General features: G+C 38.9%; 1 protein-coding gene across 1 annotated transcript in view; it reads left to right on the forward strand.

Annotated features, from left to right (window-relative positions):
- LOC134811746 (tektin-B1-like) overlaps nucleotides 1–19,758 on the forward strand; it is a 74,764-nt gene extending 55,006 nt beyond the window's left edge. The window contains exons 2-10 of the mRNA XM_063818793.1: nucleotides 4,984–5,064; nucleotides 5,296–5,498; nucleotides 5,757–5,861; nucleotides 8,566–8,689; nucleotides 8,846–8,916; nucleotides 9,092–9,416; nucleotides 9,565–9,687; nucleotides 18,730–18,872; nucleotides 19,023–19,758. Of these exons, the coding sequence (XP_063674863.1) occupies nucleotides 4,993–5,064; nucleotides 5,296–5,498; nucleotides 5,757–5,861; nucleotides 8,566–8,689; nucleotides 8,846–8,916; nucleotides 9,092–9,416; nucleotides 9,565–9,687; nucleotides 18,730–18,872; nucleotides 19,023–19,158 (1,302 nt within the window). The 5' untranslated portion in view covers nucleotides 4,984–4,992 and the 3' untranslated portion in view covers nucleotides 19,159–19,758. The remainder of the gene's footprint in view (nucleotides 1–4,983; nucleotides 5,065–5,295; nucleotides 5,499–5,756; nucleotides 5,862–8,565; nucleotides 8,690–8,845; nucleotides 8,917–9,091; nucleotides 9,417–9,564; nucleotides 9,688–18,729; nucleotides 18,873–19,022) is intronic.
- Nucleotides 19,759–20,947: the final 1,189 nt, after the last annotated feature.

The following is a 20,947-nucleotide window of genomic DNA, read 5'->3' on the forward strand; positions in this document are numbered from 1 at the left end:
GGGGTTATGGTTAGGGTTAGGGTTGGGATTAGGGTTTATGTAAAACCGTTTTGTACGGCTGCAAAACCATAAAAACCAAAGTCACGTAAAATTTTTGGGCGAGCGAATTAGTAAAAGCCAAATTATACTGTTATACCTGCAAGTTTATACTGGTATATAGGTACTCATTTTTTTGACATTCAACATTTGATCAAAGCTAAGTATAAACGCATGCTGCTAACTTCTCGAAAAATGAAGCTGAAGAAAATGCAATTAATTTCTGCAAAGTAGCGCGTGACGTGCCGGGTTTTTACCTAGCCATGCACATGACACATATGACATGAGTCTACGCGTACTGCGTGACGCGCTTGTATCACAAGCAACAAGTAATATACCGCCTAATTCGGCGGTCGCACGCTACTGCAAGCGATAGGGCTCTGGTTAGAGCAATGCCGGGTCAGTCCATGGTTTACCTAACCATGTACTGCTTTCGCGCTGCTGTTTCACAAAATTTACCGCCGCACGCCGGGAGGCGAGTAATTGCTCTAACCAAAGCCCTCTCGCTTGCAGTACACAGTAGCGCGCGTAAACACATGTATTATGTGAACGAAGTTTATCATTTATACTACCAACTACAGTTGGTTTCAGTTTAATTTCTCGTTAGGATTGTAGGATTTCAGCTTAATTGACGATGTCAATTCACCGCAGCTCGGTGTGACACAGTACACAGTAGCGCATTTTGCCGATCTAGATGTCGCTGTGAGAAGCCTCATAATTGAGTGCGCGGCGCGGCACAGTAACGCATCGCGCTACAAGATTTCAGCATATGCTTTTGTCAGGGACTAGGTTAGGGTTAGGAATAGAATTAGATTCGATGGTTAGGGTTTCGAATTGCTCTATCGTGAATCGCCAGAGCCCTTGCCCTTGCAGTGGCGCGCGCCCGCCCGCTTGCAAAGCAGAGCAACGATCGTCGATGCAAAGCATCGATGCGAAGCTTGACGGATGTTACTCGTCTAAATTTCTTCGAAGTAGCGCGCGCCGATTTTTTCTCTAAATGGCTCGATGGCACGAGCTACGAAGTAGCGCGCGCCGGGCCAGACCATTAACAATTTTTTTTATTTGCAAATTCAATTAATTATTATATATATATATAAATCAAGCGTTACATTTCAGCCATGCAAAATTACAATGACATATTTTGATAAACTAATTGATAAAAGGTACCTGGTACTGCAATATAAGTTGCTTAATGTTTGGCCGGATGACAACTAACTAAAAGAAAAAATAAACTTGATTACATTATAATTAATTCGGCTGAACCAACACAATCGCAACACTGCAACAGCCACATTAACGTTGGGGCCGTGAAATGGTCAATGCGAAGCAAGAATGCTAGTTTGCGCGGCGCGTCGAAGCGGCGAAGTCCTCCAAGGTTTCGAAAAGTAATTTAGGGCCATGCGCTAGAGAACATGCTAAAAATTTCACGCGACAGTCAAATGTACAGTAATTAATCTTACCTGGGGACTCTAAGCTGTAATTTGTATCACGTCGTGACCCCCATTGTCGTTTCACCCCCTTTAGCGTTTTTACGATACAGGGTCATAAAAGGTATGACAAGCTGTAATGTTCATAAAAATTTGGCGGAATGACAGGCTGAGCGTCGCCGGCCAAGTAAGATTAATGATCATCCATGAAAAACGCTGTTAGCTGTATGGTGGTCGTGCGAGGGCTCTGGTTATATTAGGTTATATTAGGTTAAAACAACATCGTTTGCATTCATATATTGAGTAAGAGTAAAGATTTATAAGACTTACTTTTGCGCGACTAATCCGTAATTTTGGTTTTTGAGTGATATGTGCATGATAGTGTTCCATTAGCCTGGTTGACCTTCGACCAACTCAGCCGAATGATCGGAAACGTGATTAAGTGTTAAATGTTGAGTAGAGGAGGGGGCTAGCCAAAAGATCAAAATCTTCTTTGGATACCCCCTAACCCCTTCAGTACAACTCGAAGCTCTTTCGGTTAAATTCATGTGCAAAGTACTCACACAAGGTGACAACCTCTCAGCTACACTCTACCAAGTTGACGAAAGCAGAATACCAAGCTTTCATGTCTTAACAATGTCACTGAAAAAGTACTTCCTTTGGAAAGAAAATAAGTCACACGGAACCAGAATGATAGACCTAACGCAGCAACATTTCAAGGATCTGGCCTATTACACTCAGGCAGACATAATGAGCTACAAAAATAAGATCTGGATTGACAGCATCGAAACAAATCTGCAATGCAGAACTGTCAGTAACAACAAGGAGACCAAGATACTTGGTGTGATCACAAAGATCAAAAACAGTGGGCTGCTCCTAGACAAAAACAACTTCTTATTCGGGCACAACACGAGTAAAAATCTGGACAGCCGAATAATGGACTACATTCACGGCAGCTCACCACTCTTTGCGAATATCCAAAAGATCATGGGTGGTGACAGTGGTGAGGCCTGTCGTTTCTGCAACAGCTTCGATGATTCTCCTGTACACCAGCTCCTATTGTGTCTGGAGGTGCAAGACACCAGTTACCTGCAGCTAAAAGAAGAGCTGGGTGGGGCTGACTCACATTCCTATCTAGATGAAGTGTTAACAAAAAGCAGCACACAAAAAGCATTCATTAGAAGAGTCGAATTTCTTTGGGGTCAAAATGATGCTCTCCAGGATTTATCCAACTAAACTAGAAAGATCATAAAATAAAGACTCTGCAAACATCTCAGAGAAATAACACCACCGTAAAGATTAAAGAGGGAGGATCCTGGACCCCGAAATCCACCACTTTTCTGTACTTTCAGAGGTACCGATGTGGCAGGAAACCAGGGCTCATGCTGCCGCTGAGCTAAAGCAGTAGAGGGGATGGCGGCTTCTCTAGGATCTAACACGTCCTGAAGCAGACCAACACTATGTCCCAACGCACTGGTGTTGGGATGTCTGCCCCCGGTGCCTGTCCGGGTCAATAAAGCAGTCAAGCATCATGTATGTTATGTTGAGCATTCTCAACCAACAAATGTGGGAACTCCCACAAAACACCAAAACAGATCTAAAGAGACACTTAACAACATTGGAAAAATAGACTGCAATTTGTTTATATAATTTATAAAGCGTATATTATTGCCCACGTTAAGGGGCCTGTTAATAATTTATTAAATTATTAGCTATTTTAGATTTAATAATAATAATAATCAGTACATCTACATATAATATGTTTAGTTAGTTGTTATCTGGCCACACAGTATTCAATTTATATTGCAATGCCATTGTTTCCATCAGTTGTCAGTGTAATTTTGTATGGCTGAAAGCAGAAATGTAGTGCTTGATTCTCATACTTAACAATTGATTCAATTTCAAATAAACAAGAATTGCGCCCGTTAGGCCATAGGCGGACGCTAAATTTCCATCAACTGTCTTTATAAGTCCTATAATTACAATTCTATATCATAATACTTAGCAAAATTCGTTCGAATATAATATATGCATCGCGATTAATTTGCAGTATGACTACGTTCACTGGTTAGCTGTGTTATTTTCAACCGCTGATCTTTCCCTTGACATGGATCGGTCGGTAAATATGGTATATTATTTGGGGACTCACCAATAACAAATTCACATTCACATTTCTAACTAAATCTGATACCCGTCCTGATTTCAATTCGCATGACCATATATGGAATAATGGCACGTAATGCGACGCATGCAGTTATTAAAGGAAATTCACGCGCATATAATCGGACAATTTAGTTGCGGTCTGTTCTGTTTGCTTTCGTTGAAAATTTGATCGCCAGCCTAGCCATGCGCACCGCTGAGTAGCAATTTGCGTCATTTAAAGTGCACAATTCTACAATTGTAAAGTGATTTTATTGGTTTTCGATGATGGCTACGTTCTTCGGACATATGTTTTGTTATTCTCAAAATCTAGTTTTATGTTCTGTACTTACTACTTGGTCAAGAAAATGGTTAAAATGTTGGATTTGATTGCGATCAGTTTGCTTTTTAAATTTCGTCTTTGTAATTGCAGCTGGCAACTGTTTTCGAAATTGTTTCGCATACTGTAGCTATGATATTAATGAAACACTGAATTCATTGCAATTATGATCGACTGAAGTTACATCCCTTGAACCTGGCTTGAACGTATGGGCAAGGCGCAGCATTACCAAAATCCACTTTTTACGCTATGTGTACATTTATGAAGGAGCACATGTATGCGGAGGGTAATGCATGTTTTGCTTTGTGACACCACGAAAAACCTACCTACCTACCCTACCCATCCTCAATTCCTACCACTTCTAACCATCTTATGCTTTTTTAAAGAAAAAAGAAGTCGATGGAAAAAATAGCCTGGTTGATCTCGGTATAAAGTCTGAGGAATGAGGATAGTGGAAATTTTGTGAAAACAGTTTCCTATCTACTAGATATACTATACTGCTCGTGGAGTGACAGAGGTTGCCGAAGTTTTAAAATTTGGAAGGTTTTCGTATTCGTGTGCTAAGTGTAGTTTCTGAAGATTAAGATGTTATGTTTTTTAAACAATGGTTTGCAGCACTCTTTTTGAATGATTTTCTCCCCAAGAGCCTGATTGGAGGAAAGTATATCAGGGTTTGTGATAAAATCTGAAGGTGCCTCCAAAGGATAAAACTAGATAAGACCCTAGAAAGTGAAATTTCTTAGTGCAATAGAATCACACACGCTAAGGGGGAACCCAGACCCTTTGGATCTCGTTTAACCTAAAGGCGATTACTCAGCGTAATTTAGTCTCAGTTTGTTGCAAACCAATATTTTGCCCACAATGTCAAACAAATCCCAGAGGTTAACATAAAAATATGCCCATATTTATTTTCAACATTCAAAATTTGATCCAAGGCAGCAGGCATGCCTAGGCAACTGGTGCTGAGTGTTTCTTGTTATTAAACATTTTATAATTTAAATTACTGTCGTCCTAATAATGTAAAATATACTTTCTGTACAGAGTCCTAGTATGTCAGCGACAACATACGCTAACAAAAACGCGACATGCGTTTCCATGACATCTACTAGTGGGGACTATAAGGTAATCCTCTGAATGTTTGTAAGGTTAATTGCATAGTATATATAATACTATGCACTTGTACTCTTTTAATTGAGCAGCTGTTTATCAAGTTATGATCTGTAAAAGTTTGATATCATAGAACAAAACATACTCTCCTTTTTGACTCCATAATCTAGTTTTATTCCTCTATGAGATTAAATCTTCGACAGTTGCCTTTCGTATGATTATGAATTGAAATCAATATTCTTTCAGACTGGAAATGGACCTACCGGAACTTACCTAACGAAGACAGGCACAACATTTGCCCCAAATGATTGGCACAACTCCAACTCTATTATTTCATCTACAGCTACCCGACAGCAAGGTGGCTCTCTGGAAATAAGACAAGCTGCAAGACAACTGAGAAATGATACGGATAACAAGACCAACTGGGGTCAGAACGACAATACCACAAGGTCACTATATCTGTTCATAATTATGCTTTAAGTTATAGAATTGACTGGATGTTGGGAGCTTGTAGTGATTGATCAGATTCATAGATTATGTCATCTATCTGAAAAGTAAATTTCACATGGTCTTCCAGTTTCCCTAGTTATTTATAAGGTCTATTAGATGAGTAGAAAACTTGTCAGCTACATATCTAAACCCAGGTGATTTACTGACGAGTGTGTTAAGCCCAACGTGACTTGAAACTGACTATTAATACTCTGCAGGTTGTACGATAGAATGAGTGATATTACCGCATGGAAGGATAAGTTAGAACAGACTATTGCTGATACTAACGCTGAAATAGCGGCTCTGACCACCCACAAGGAGAGGTGACGCTATTTTATTATATACTTTAATGATTTCTATCGCCCCTTTCTTTAGTTAGAGAATTACCGACACGATTGTACCCATATTTTGTCTTTAAATGAATAAATAATCATGCTTGCTGTATAGTGTATAATACAGCAAGTTTTAAATAAATATTCAAACCAATCATTTGCATTACATATATGGAAAACAGTTGCAGTGGCATAACAAACGGCCTCGCAGACCCGCTACGTCTGCATATTTTGAAAAGAAAAAAACATCAAATAACTATTAAGAAACTGTTTACACCATTAAAATATTCAAAACCCCTAAAAGAAATCAAGTCATCCTAAAATGGTGATCAGTACAGATCAAGACAGCTAGAGTTAAAATTTGTTTCTCCAAGCAACAAATTTTAAACATCTGTAGATTAATTTATGAAAGATCGATCGGCTATATTTCTCTTATTTTCCCCCGCAGAAAATATATGTTTGAAACCGGACTGATGTATCGTGAACAACCTGTGCTGTAGGGTAAATACCTAAAAAACACTAGCACTCACTTCGATGGTACTGTAATGACTTAATATCAAACTTGAAACCTCGGCCAGCATTAAATCGACATGAGTCGCATGGTTTTCCTTGTGGCTCAAAAGAAAACGAAGGATGTCCTTGTTTGACGGAGGACTGTGACATGGAAGGCTGTCACACGTTCCATCAATAAAATCGGACAACTTCATTGCAATATTGAGAAAACTATTTGAGAAATGATCACTATTCATATAGCGGTGTTACATTGATTTTAGTTACGTTGCAATTTTACTCGACTCTTATCAGTTCACTTCTTATCAGCGCGATCGCAGTAAGTTTTACTGTGTGCAACAGTTACATAACTGTAACTGTATAATACACATAACATTAACTCTGTAATGCACTTCAAACTGCAGTATAAAGAGTACGCACTTCGCACAAATGACAAGAAGGTAATCTAGTAATACGATTTTTGGTATTAATATCTTTAATATTAATAACACGGCTTGTTCGATTCAAGCCCGTTCAATGTGGTCAATACCTGATGTGCGGATCACAGGCTTCGTTATTTACAATAGCTGAGATTAGGCAGATATAGCGGTTCCAGTCGTTACCTGGGGACCCCAGGCTGTAATATCCAGATAAATTGAAGCTGCGGCGGAATGACAATCTGGGATGAGTGCGGCCCAGGAATGCCAGCCGTTACGCCGCTCAGCTTAATGTAAAAACTGTATTACAATTGATAGCATCATTACAATTTCAATCACGTTTTAGAGCAATTTACACGAGAGTAGGACAATTATAACCTGTTTAATCTTGTTCGGCGTCATCGAAAACATAGGGTTACAAGGTTTCCGCTTCGATTTCCATCAATAAAAAATCCTTCTAATTTCGATTCTCTGGGCCAGCTGTCTGCTGGGTTTCAGAAGGTGGTACCAGATGCTGCTATAATTGAGCGCTCAGCTGCTCTAATTGGGTCCAATTACACCCGATACACGATATTATTCAGCTCTGGTGACGTCACAAAATCTCCTAGTCGGCATACGACACGTTACGAATGTGATCACGTGCCCGAGGCTTTACGAATCAAGGTCACGTGATAGGATTAGCGGTCACGTGATAGGACCGAATGTCACGTGACCTCAGTTATCCCTTATATGGCACAACTAGCTGCAATTGATCAGCTCTTAATTAGGCTGAAATCCTTGACAGGCCTATAATTACCCAATTTTAAATGAACGATATCTCATCCTACAGAATGATGAGAGCGTAAACAAAATGCTTCCCGGAATCAGCACAATGCAGGGAACAAGATGCTGTTGGAATATCAATTATTCATCTTCCACCCGTAGTCCCTAAAGCAACTCTATCATCGGCTAATATCTTAAGCTTATTAAGATCATTCAAAGAGTTAAGTTTTAAACCTCTACGGGTCAAATCATTCACAATAATCTTGAACAAATTCTTACGATGCGCACCGACGCGCCCTGTACAGTTTGTTGTGACAGCAAACTTTAACGCTAATGCAGCGGGGGAGTCATCAGCACTACGCAAGATATGACCTAGGAGCTTCCACCTTGCTTTAGGGACACGATCTGATAGCTTTACTGAGTTACATCTTAGGTATAAGTTTGCATTGGATATTGTTCCATGAGGCCAATAAATGTTCAGTAATGATCTAAGGTGTTTTCTATGGCAAATGTCTAGTTTTTCTAGTGACTTTGCAGTAGGACACCAACTACTGCAATTGTACATGATGATTGATACAATTTGAGCTTCGTATACTGCTATCTTTCTGGTAACGGAGATATTCTGCTGAGACCAGATCTTGGTGAACTTATAGAAGGCATTGTTCCCAGCAATGCATCGAGCAGCTATATCACTTTCACTACACAACAATGACCCAAGAATCTTACTCTTCCGCCAATCTTCATTTCCACGTAACATGGTATCATCACGACCAGGGATTGTTTCCCCAACAGGAGCGAGGAAAACATGGGTAAATTCTGTTTTCTCTGTGTTAATGAACAGGTTAAACTCCTTGAAGACTTCCTTAGCTATTGGTAGGATAGCTTCTAAGGATTCTTTTTCTTTTTTTTTTCAAATAACTCAATCGAAATTTTGTTGATCCAGTATTATATCAGGAGTTACTGGTCCAGACTCCAGAGCATCTCATTATATAAATCTATCTCTTCAGAACTGAGACGGCCCTCACGAATATGAACACTCCATTTGAGGTAGTGCACGACAACCTTGCAACTAGGTCTATTAGAGTATCTATCGACCTTGTCGATGACGAAGTGAACCAAGAGCTGAACAAGGTTCGTATTTTTGAACTGGTTGTTACTTGAAACACGGCCAATTACACGACCATAAAATAACATGCCACCAATATACTCATTACTAGACCGTTGATCTCGAAATTGATTTAGAATCGCTCAACTATAGCTAACTCAGTTGACCCAGTCGGCATTCAGGAGGTTGAAGTTATTAATGGTATCAAAGAGAAACTGCAGCAAAAGGTCAATGAAGCTTTCCAGCAACTCTGGTGAGTTCACTTTTAAGTTATATTCTCTGTTTTAAGTTCTATTCTCTGTTTTAAGTTGTATTTTCAACTGAAATATCAGATAAAATAAAAAATAAAATGTCTGTTAGTGTTAAGGAAAATAAAGAGGGTATCATAGAATGCGTGAGCTGACTTGTAAACGAAATATCCCGCTCAGTGCCCTGCAAGATGCGTACAATGCAATGTGTGACGATCTGGCTGACAAGATGCACTGTCTTGACGTGGACCAGGCGTGCCACAGTCTCACAAACCAGTCCGCTAACATTGGCTTCCACGCGGGCGCCAACTGCATCAAGGAGGGTATCGTGATGCCTGATGCTTGGGACGGTCACAGCAACTACAACACCCAACGTGCTGTAGCGGAAATGAAAGCTTCCACCGCACTTCGTGAGGCTATTAATAACATGATTGAGCAGACTTCTAACGATCTGGAGGCTCAGCGTTTGAGGACTGAGTACGCTTTCAGGAAACGTATCCATGAGGTAGAATCACCACTTTTAACTTTATTTACTGGCCTCCTGCATGTTTTTAACACAAGTTTTGATCTTGCAATTCTCTTCATTAGCTCTGTTAATATCGAAAATATGAAGTGGTTAACTTAGACAAAATTTTTGATATAATTATCTTCAGGTACAGATGGCAAAAGACGAGCTTGAGTGGCAACAGAGGAACACCAAACGTGAGATTGACGTTTTGAGTGACGACATCAGAGGGCTTAAACAGGCCATCACCGACAAAGATAAACCCCTTGAGGTTTGAAAAGTCTATTCATCAGTAATCATTTAATTATCAGTAATTAGTGTACACACTGTCGGTAAATACTACAATGTATTCGTGTAGGAAGAAGACGCGTGTTCGCTTACCAAAGTTTGAAGTATCATGTTGTAGAGGTTGCCATGGGTACTAATGTAATAATCTGCCTCTAGATGTTGTCCTGGCAACCCTACTCACGGTTATATCAAGTTATCAGGAGTAGGTATTGGAGTCCACAGTGTACAGTAATACAGCATGTACTGTACTTTGTCTCTTGAAATTTGTAGAAGCTACCACGAAATACTAATCCATTTCTAAGCTGTATCTCAGATAAGCTGAATGATGATATACAAAATATTCAACTAATTTTATCATATTATATTTATAAGGAAGTTTAACTAACTAATATATTTTAGAATATATTCGAGTTTCCAGAACAAAGTATTTAACGTGTGTATTCAAGTGCAGTTCCCGTACTGATGTCAGCTACTTTCACATTGGTCACAAAACTTTAATAATGCGCAACTTACTCCTGTATGTAAATTTAAATTATCTAAGTTGTGCAGCAAGCACCGCTGTTAAAGTATATTGTGCAGTGTATGTTAAACACGCCATGGCGACTACTCTAGCTGCTCCAGCTGCTCTGGCTGCGTGTATGTCGCATGATCATTGGAAAGCAAGCACAATCTGTCGATATCATATAAACTGTGTCTCAGCAGTTGTGGTCAATCAGCGTAATGTAATTAATTAGTGCCTAACTGAACAATACCTAACTAGTAACTTGAGTAGTCACGTGCCGTTGTTGGTGGGAGACTGTGACAAATGTGAACTCCTGCTGTTCACTGCACCTGCACTATTCACTTGTTCAAATTAATATTCAACAAGATGTCTGGAATTTCAGACACGACAAGTATTTAGTATAGTATTACAGTAAGACCTCTCTATACCGGGCTCCTCGGGGGGAACGAAAAGTGCACGGTTTAATTAAAAATCGGTTTATCGAGATACCCGCGGTAATCGGTATAGAGAGGCACGCTATATTATGGAGGTAATCGTTATCTAAGAGAGGCACGCTATATTATAGAGAGGCACGCTATATTATGGAGGTAATCGTTTTCTAAGAGAGGCACGCTATATTATGGAGAGGCACGCTATATTATGGAGAGGCACGCTATATTATGGAGAGGCACGCTATATTATGGAGAGGCACGCTATATTATGGAGAGGCACGCTATATTATGGAGAGGCACGCTATATTATGGAGAGGCACGCTATATTATAGAGAGGCACGCTATATTATAGAGAGGCACGCTATATTATAGAGAGGCACGCTATATTATAGAGAGGCACGCTATATTATAGAGAGGCACGCTATATTATAGAGAGGCACGCTATATTATGGAGAGGCACGCTATATTATGGAGAGGCACGCTATATTATAGAGAGGCACGCTATATTATGGAGAGGCACGCTATATTATAGAGAGGCACGCTATATTATGGAGGTAATCGTTATAGAGAGGCACGCTATATTATGGAGAGGCACGCTATATTATAGAGAGGCACGCTATATTATGGAGGTAATCGTTATAGAGAGGCACGCTATATTATGGAGGTTCTTCTGTATGATGTCTCCTCGCTTTTACCATATTTTTGCGAAATGTTCCTAGATACAAAGCCCTGTTGATAACAATAATTTGAGCCGTTTGTAAAAAACCAGCTAATAACTTACATAAGTTTGTGCAAGCTTAATGACAAGCTTTATTGTTAAAGCCTTACTTAAGATCGGTAACCACTGCAGTGGTTACCGATCTTAAGTGCACTGGTATTCATTGTAACCACTAAATATTGTATTGAGTGGTTTCGGTAAAAAGTCCATCTCCACGCATGGAAAACGTGATGCAACCGGTTAAAAAATCGATGGAGATATTTTTGTAGATTGGTGTATCGATTATTCATTCTTAAGACTGAATTGACGATCCAGACTGTTACATGTTGAACTCCAAGTTTTATGTATTACTTAACGCCTTGTAAATACGTGCTGTAGTCCACTGGTCAATTGAGCTTACAAGTTTAAAACTATTGTTTATCTTAAAATGTTTAGCACGCCACGAACGATTCTACAAATCACTGCTTACTTTTCTTCTGATAGTTCTTGCAAAATTTGTTACTATCAGCTATTTGAAACCACAGACCGCAAAAATCTATTTTTGTCTGAGTGTGGAGAACGTTGACTCCAAGATTAAAACTTTGAATTTATATCAAAGTCTTACCTAAAGTTGATCACATAATCGGATCGCAAACCAATGTGCTCAGAAGCTTAGAACGACTAAAATGTTGCCAATATTAGGGCAAGTTTACTTCAGTGTAGAGATCCTTGCAATAAATATCTGCCAAATTATTTCGATGCTATAACTGCACATAATGAGCATTGAATTGACAATAAAAATATTTCCAAGTTTATAAAATGAATGCTTGTGAAGCATGTTACATTTGTGCTGCATTGCACAAAGCAATGTGCTCCAGTGACTATCACATCAAAGCAATTGAGCTGCAACATAGTGCATATAGTAATGACTTAACTTTTTATGAAAACTCAGACATCGCATTGTTTTATTATAACTTATATGTGCGTATCAAAATTATCTTAGTGAAGTGGACAGATGTAGAAGTAGATTGAATATACCAAAAATTATAGGGCGGTGGGGTAAAAAGCAAATTTTTGCTATTATGCACAATATTAGAGATTAATTGGACTATCATTATATTGCACTGCAAAACACTCCGTACGATGTACTGTATAGAATAGTGTACTCACCTCTAGGCGGAGAGTTCATGATTTAGGAGCTATTTAAATCCATTTGATCGGTGATGGAGAAAGTTCCTGTCAGATTATTTTTAATATTTTATTGGATACTTGAGACTGAGGGCACTCAGAATAAATTAATTGCTCACTTAGTACGGGTTCAACTGAGCGGGTTTATACTATTGCACCAGTTTTACTGCGACAGTGGAATTCCGGAGGCCGAGTAACACTAGTGCTAATATTCTTAAAATTCTGTTAATTATGATTAACTGAATATTAATTAAATGTTCGAACTTCGATATTCTAGGTCTGGGGTTCCTGATTTCTTAAATAATTTTAAGACTGTAGCTGTAGATTTATTTACATAACTAGTCAGTGATTGCACTATATTGGAGTTAAAGATAGGGTTCATCAGGCTGTTAGTGGGGATGATGCATAATGCTGTCGCCTGGGACCAACCATCAGGAACATACTTTTTAGTGATGTTGTAGTAAATCATCACCATAATAATGGTTCTAGTTAGGATATCAGTTTGGTCCCGATGATAAGACCAACTTTAATTTTAATTGCCCCTTCGACATCGTTGTCTGCCTCAGCTTGGTTGACTGCTCTTCTGGATTTGGTGAGGACGTGTACAATTTTGATGCAAGAAATACTGAGACTGACCAGTACGGTCACAATGCAAGAAATATACACCACTTTGTACACACGCAATGACTCACTGTAGTCATATACAGTGATATAACTCATGTACACATACTGGTGCCCAACTGTAAAATGATAGTTCGCTGTACTCAAATAAGTCGGGTCTGTTAGTTATTGTTTTTAGGGCGTCCAGTTTCTCATTGAGTCCCTTCTCATCAGTATCGTTTCCCCAAAATATCTTGAGTAAATCCTATCAATGTGGCTGATATTGTTATAATTGCTCATGATATAGGGGTTTGAATGGGAAATGGTGAACCGTGAACCTCACGCGGAAGATATTTTGGATGGTTTCATGGTGAATGACTGGAATCACGGAGTTTGCTACAAACACATAAAGATATGTTCAAATAATACCCTGGCCCTATCTGTCTTGTCTCTGTCCGTGTCCGTCTTTTCCGTGTCCCTCTTTTCCGTGTCCCTCTTGTCCGTGTCCGTATTATTCGGACAGACAGGGAAAAGGACAGTGACGAAAATACAAGAATCGAAGGACAAGGATAAGGAGGATAGACTATCCAGATTCTAAGAAAATGGATCGCCTTCCGTAAAACACACTGATTTTAAGATATTTTCTTGTGTTAAAGTGATATCTTAAATTAAGCGCATAGAATTTTATCCAAACTTGTACAGTATGTCACTCATATACCAATTACCCATCTTACTATCTGGAAAGCTTCGGTAAAGTCCTATAGTCAGATCTAGAGATTAAATCGAAAATTATTCAATGTTATTACTGAGAACTTCCTAATTTCGACTTGCAATTTGGAACAGTTTAAACGAAAGTTCTAGGTGCCTAGTCAAGCAAAGCGAGTTATGAAGCGCGCTAAATATATTTTGCGTAAAAACAATCAAGTTTTTCATTCACCATGACAGCAGATGGCGCGCCGCGCGTGAAGCTTTTCATGGCGCGCTTCATATTACTGATTATATATGGTTCACAACATATGTTAATATATACAGGGTGGCCCATAAGTGACTACCCACACGCAACCTCTTAATAACTCACGTAATTCGTCTCCAAATTGCACCAAAATTTCAGAGATTATAGATATGGGTCAAACTTAGATTTCCTGAAAGTTTCGTAAGCCACGCCCAATTACAGTGGGCGTGGCGTGACACTCCCTCTTTTTCACTATTGTCTTCATAAAATTATGACAAAGTTATGACCATTTCAAAACTCATCGGATACGTGATCCGAGCACTCAGTCAGTGATCTCGTCACTTGGTTAATGGCCTGTTTGGCTCACATGCACCGCTTGATTGGTTGCAGCCTGCTTATGGGCCGGCCTATACAGCTGACAGCACCTAAAACGCTATCACACGAATTTATGGTGGTGTCACCATTTCAGGGCTTGTTAGCCCTGCTAGTCACAGGTTCCTTACAATCAATAAAAAGGAATGAACCATCCATTGAATCATCGAAAATGGTTCACTATCCTCCCTTTACTGCAGAACAACGATTGTTCGTCTACCTGAAGAAAGAAAATGGGGAGTTCTACCCTCTACCCTTTTCTGCACACGATCGGCGAAGAGTCGGCAGAAGACGAACTGCGAGGACTGTGGAAAACATCACGATGGTTGTTGGTGACGTGATGGACACACCTAAGATTGGCACCCGGAAACGAGCTCCTGCCTTAGACATCAGCAGAACAACCCTTCAGCGAATCCTAAAGCAAGACCTTTCTAACCGGGCCTACCGAATCACCGGGTATCCAATCAAAGCCTAATGAACCTCATTAATACACGCTAACGCATTACTCTTGATCAGATTGGGTGACGAGATCACTAATTGAGTGCAAATATCACTGACTGAGTGCTCGGATCACATATCCGATGGATTTTAAAATGGTCATAACTCAGCCATATTTTAACCAATGAACTTGAAACTTTTGGAAAAGTTTTCAATTATCAAGCCAAAAGTGTGCAAAAAATTTTGAGTTCTTAGCTTAAAGCGTTCTCATTTTATGAAGACAATAGTGAAAAAGAGGGAGTGTCACGCCACGCCCACTGTAATTGGGCACGCCCACTGTAATTGGGCGTGGCTTACGAAACTTTCAGGAAATCTAAGTTTGACCCATATCTATAATCTCTGAAATTTTGGTGCAATTTGGAGACGAATTACGTGAGTTATTAAGAGGTTGCGTGTGGGCAGTCACTTATGGGCCACCCTAAGTATATGTTATATGTAACAGAACCTTGTGCCCCTTGTACTAACGTGCTTGGCTCAATTTTATTGCTTCATTGGTTGTTAGCATGCTGTCTAGAAACCTGACTGCACAATGAGACTCAAGACTGTAACCGTTAAGATGGCTTGATTTAAAAATCATTTTCTGAAACATTGGCGCAAGTTCACGATTACATAAGTCATAACCGAAGCCATTCAGAAACTCCCCCCCCCCCAACTTATCTCAAAGCATCGTTTTTTTATTGCATCAATATTGAAAAAGATGGAAACGATATTTTACAGAGCTATCTCGGAATCTAAGTCCAATCCATATCTCTTATCACTACAATTGTTAATTGTTTGAAGCATCCTCATTTAATTCCTTAAATCAGACTTCCTTAAACTGCAACTTCACATGGATAATATACGTCTAAAACTGCTTATAATCTGTTTCCTGCTTTTATTCTGTATAAATAGTAGAAATGTACCGCTACTTCCTGTACTCTGTATATAAAGTGAGATAAAACAAACTAAGATTAAAAAGTGCAAACTTATTTATCTTTAGTAACTGTATCCAGGTATAATCAAAGTAACTCTAAAAAACCATACTAAATCAATGGGGAATAGTTATTTGATTGTAATATGAAAAAATTAAAATATTATAGTTACAAGTAAAGCACGCGTCTGCTAAATAATCAGTGTTAGTCTATTATATAGTTAGGGAAAGTTAACGTGACTACCGCAATGGTCACATTATGGCATTTTATTGCAGAAAAAAATCGCTCGTACTTTTGCTCAATTTTCCTAACTTTAGATCGGAAGTTATTAAATACTTCTGAATAGGTATAAAAAAGCTGCAACTAGCACATTTATTTACAACTTATAAAGCATTAAGCAACATATGATCTAAAAGCTAAAACACTTAAATTTAAAATTATTGGCGAAAAACTGTTATTTTTCTTTGAAATTTAGCGAAAATATGGGTTCACGTACTGTAGTGCGACACGTACTGTAGTGCGACATGTACCCTAGTGCGAAACCTCCAAGATCGACACTGTCGCAGTTGAGTACGTTACCTGGATCGTAGTGCGACACGTACCCTAGTGCGACAGAGAATTTTCAAGGCCGACACTATCGCACTACAGTGCGCTACCTGGACTGTAGTGCGACACGAACTAAAGTGCGACAAAGCACTTTACACATTCACTAGATCATGTTGCTGCATCTTCCTTCTCCAGCTGTCAGGATAGAGTCAGTGGATAGTCACCAGCTGCGTGAACAAGTCTGATGTAGTCAGGAGTTAGGACAAGGTCAGCCAAAGAGCGTGGAGCAACAGGATGCCTCATGGCCTTCGTCCGAGCTGTGCGTGCCGGTTCACGTACTGTAGTGCGACACGTACTGTAGTGCGACATGTACCCTAGTGCGAAACCTCCAAGATCGACACTGTCGCAGTTGAGTACGTTACCTGGATATAACGTGGCTTGAACTGACCCGAAGGAATTGTGATCAGTGAATCACTTCGAAACACGTGATGTGAACCGACGAATCGTATTCTCAAGATCACTTCGAAATAAGTGACGTGAACCGACCCGACGAATCACTTAATGGTCCATAAGAAGGATAGGATGTGACCTGAACTTGGAAATAAGTCAGGATATTTTGTCGCAGTAGAGTACGCTACCTGGATCGTAGTGCGACACGTACCCTAGTGCGACAGAGGGTGTTTTTGTCGGACTTCGCACCAGAGTACGTGTCGCACTAGAGTACGTGTCGCACTACAGTACGATTACCGAAAATATGTACATACATGTGAGATAATGATTAGTTGTTGCTTGGTTTCCCAGTATATAAAATATTTATATATTGGGCTAGAAAGCTATACGTATATAGACTTCTTAATCTAGGAGGTTGCGTCCCGACTATACTGCAGGGAAATCTGTACCGAAAGGACCGTGGCCGCACCCCTCGTTCCTAGCTTGCTAGGTTCGCCATTGTTGTTGTTGTTGTTGTTAATAGGAGAAAAATGTTCGCAACGTCCATAATTAATTATATGTATTATATGATAATAGCCATTGCGAATATTTTGCATACTATATGAAGTAATGTAGTATGGGTGAACAATTTTGACCCCTTTGCATACTGAATGCAGTATTTAATATCTTCCGGTCAAAAGTTAGAAAAATTGAATAAAAATACCATTGCTTTAAATTTTTTTCCAGAAAATTAAAATATCTCGATTTGTGATGGCCTCATTTTTAAAAACCTCATTCGCCTGGCATGATGTAGCCATTGCGGTCATTTTGCACCGCCTACGGAGTTTAAAAATCTTTTGGGTGGTTCCTGGTACTATGTAGAACACATTCCTGAGCTGTAGAGAAACGCTTGTGGCAAATTTATTCATACAGATCATTTTTATAAAAAACTTACTATATTTATAAATATATTGATACTTATTCTAAACGGAACGGATCATTGTCTTGTCTTGCCCGCAATTTAGAAGTCATTAAAACTATAAAACCTTTCCATGAACTCCAAATTAAAACACTTAAACGTCAAACAATCGATTACCAATGAAATTAAGGACACAACTCGGCTATATTTAGGGAAAATTAAAACTATAAAACCTTTCCTCGAACTTCAAAGTAAAACTATTGACACATTCCATGAACTCCAAATTATAACACTTAAGCGATCAAGAATCAGATAACAATAACTCTTGAAATTTTAAAATTAAATTATCGACCTGGTGCAGAAGGTCTTCGAGGAGCGGGCGAGAAAGGAGGAAGAGCCGCGAGAAAAGACATTAGATGTTCCTAAATATGTGATCCGACGGTTACCAAAAAGTCAAAACCCCAATTTCCGTGATAATTTCCTTTCCAAAACTGTACAGTAAATCGGGGCTTTTCTATGTCCTGCTTCAATGGCATTTAACGTCACGAAATATTGCTCTAATAGCGATGAGAATTCTCAATTTATGAGATAGTTTAACCAATATAGGTCCTGTAGTGGAACCTCCATAAATGTTTGAAAAAACACGTATCTTGTAATGATAAATTGTGGCATTCCATCACTTATACATTTGTAGGTTCGGGGTCGGTGTTGTAGGCATAAAGAACAGAATTTTGCTATAATAAAATAAAACTTCGTCAGTATAATGGGCAACCTTCCTTATATAAAATAACAGTTTTAGCGGAATATATCCATACTAGTGGTGATTAGTTGGTACGGATTCGCTACGTCAGTGATTTTGCCCGTTTACCCGTTTCCATAAAGACAGGCGTTATAATCTGCTGCAACACCTTATACTTAAACACTAGTACCATTACGATTAATTACTCGATTGGATCCGTCTAATAATCATGTTCTGACAGGTTGCAGAGACCCGATCTGAGAACCGAACGTACAGGCCGAGGGTTGAGCTGTGCAGGGACGAACCTCATGATGGTATCATAGCTGAAAGAAACGATCTGCTCAACACTGTCTCCACTCTTATTGATCAACACAACATTGCTGAGTATGTTATTGTCTTACAGCGAACTTTGTTACTTTCCGATTCTTTCTGAGCAATATTTCTTCTTTATTGACTCTTGTTTGTATATTTACTCCATGATACGAGCTAACATTCACCAAATTAAAAGATCTTAACGTCCCCTCTCTCTCTCAGGGATGCTCACACTCAGTTGAAGCAAACTCTCAACCGTCTGGACGAGGATTGGTCCATCAAGTCAAACTCTCTTGAACTGGAGGAAAGGTGCATGACCAAACGTCAGAAACTACTGCTGGTGTCCCACAATGTCTAAACTTGATCTACAATTCACTGCGTGTTGGACTAGAACTTGTAATTTTAGCTTTTATATTCAACGAAGAAGTATATCTTGATGTAAAGACTTTATTATATTGTCTATTATATAATGAATACACACTAGGAGTCAAAATTTCGAGGACATTTTTTTTTCGAGGAAATTTGGAAGAATTTCCTGTCGATGGGTCGGAAGAATTCTGATAAATTTCCGATACCGCCATCAGGTTTTCATAAGGGCGGCACAAATGGCATCGCAACTGCTTAACGCCAATCGCTCTATGGAACCGGTTCCATTGCATTGGTAGCAATTTGCAATTTCATAACTGCTGCTGAAACCCGAGTGGAAACATTGGTGCCAAACAGCCAGTGCGGTGATTGTTCGGATCTCCTATGACCAATCTACAAATTTATAATTTTCCAACTGTGTTGTGAGTTAATAATAGTGGTTCATCTTTACTCTGAATCACAGCTGTAACTTTTCAATAATAATTTACCACTTTATTTTTTTCCGTGGCTGGTGAAACCATGTTAAAATGTAAAACTTGTAAAAAGTGTATGATAGATGTATGTTTAGAAGAAAAAGTCACCGTTCTTACTAGCTGTCCGTGTTTTAATTGTTTGCCCCCTCATTTAACCGCCCATATTTTAGTACCTGACTTAATGTCCTGAAATGTTCCAATCATTTTATCAAATATGATGGGGCGTGAGGCATCCCATAACCCCTTATATTGCGAAGGGTCCTGTGCGCGGTAAATAGTAAACTGCGGTCTCCTATTGTCTAATTGTGTTGTGGTAGGAACCATGATAAAATATAATTGCTTAAGGTAGGTTTGTCCATGATTGCGTCTGAAAATCTGCAATTTTGGCAGACGTCCTAAGTGGATGGCCCCAAAGAAAAAAGTTCCATAGTTTTACCCCACAGGAGGTTTCAAAATGGTTGGCAAGTGAGCGTTAAAATGTATTCGTGATGGGACCAAGGAGTTTAAGCCGAAATAGATTTTACAGTGATGTTTTACATAATTTTTCTCACTCAAGCTGCAGTCTGGTAGTGTTGAGTATCACGATAACTTTTCTAACTCTCATATTCCATGTTTTTTGCCGCATAGTACTAGTAGATATAGTTCTAGTAGATATTTTGGTTTTTCGTAAATGTAACCGTAATACATTGATGTAAAATTATTTGAATTTTGAAATAAAAATGTAGTGTCGAGGGTTCTTAAATAGTTCTGAATCTTAATGTCGTTTGGGCAATTGGGCCTATTATCCAATCTCCACGTACAGCTGCTATTTTTCTGATCATAGAATCTTTACACCATTTTAACGATATCACTCTGCTTATGCCATAATAATATGTGCTCCTCCTTATGTGCTCCTGAACCGCCGTAGGTGAGACAAGCTAACTTTAACTTACACATAATTTACCACATGAAAATAGTAGCAATTTTGAATTTAATTTAATCTCATTCAGTAATAAGTCGCCTTTTATTAACTTGTTTCTAATGAAGGTGATACATTTTAGCCCGTTTAATTTATTCCATACTGTCTAATTTTGAGGTTTGCAAAATTTGAAAGTTTTAAAATGAATTGAATAAAAGTTTCCGGGTATTAAAAGAAAATATGTTTTCTGAGAAACTATTATGGAAACGATAATTATGATGTTCACGGGCCGACAAAGTGAAAAGGCAGAAGCCTTCATTAAGCTAAGGATTGTTGATTGTTTCTGTTTAAAAAACCGCAACTTTTTATATTTTCTATATAATTATAAAGTGAGGTAAAATAAGCCAAAC

The sequence above is a fragment of the Bolinopsis microptera genome, chromosome 1 (genome assembly GCF_026151205.1).
Source record: "Bolinopsis microptera isolate Bmic1 chromosome 1, MBARI_Bmic_1.0, whole genome shotgun sequence".
NCBI classification, from domain to species: Eukaryota; Metazoa; Ctenophora; class Tentaculata; order Lobata; family Bolinopsidae; genus Bolinopsis; species Bolinopsis microptera.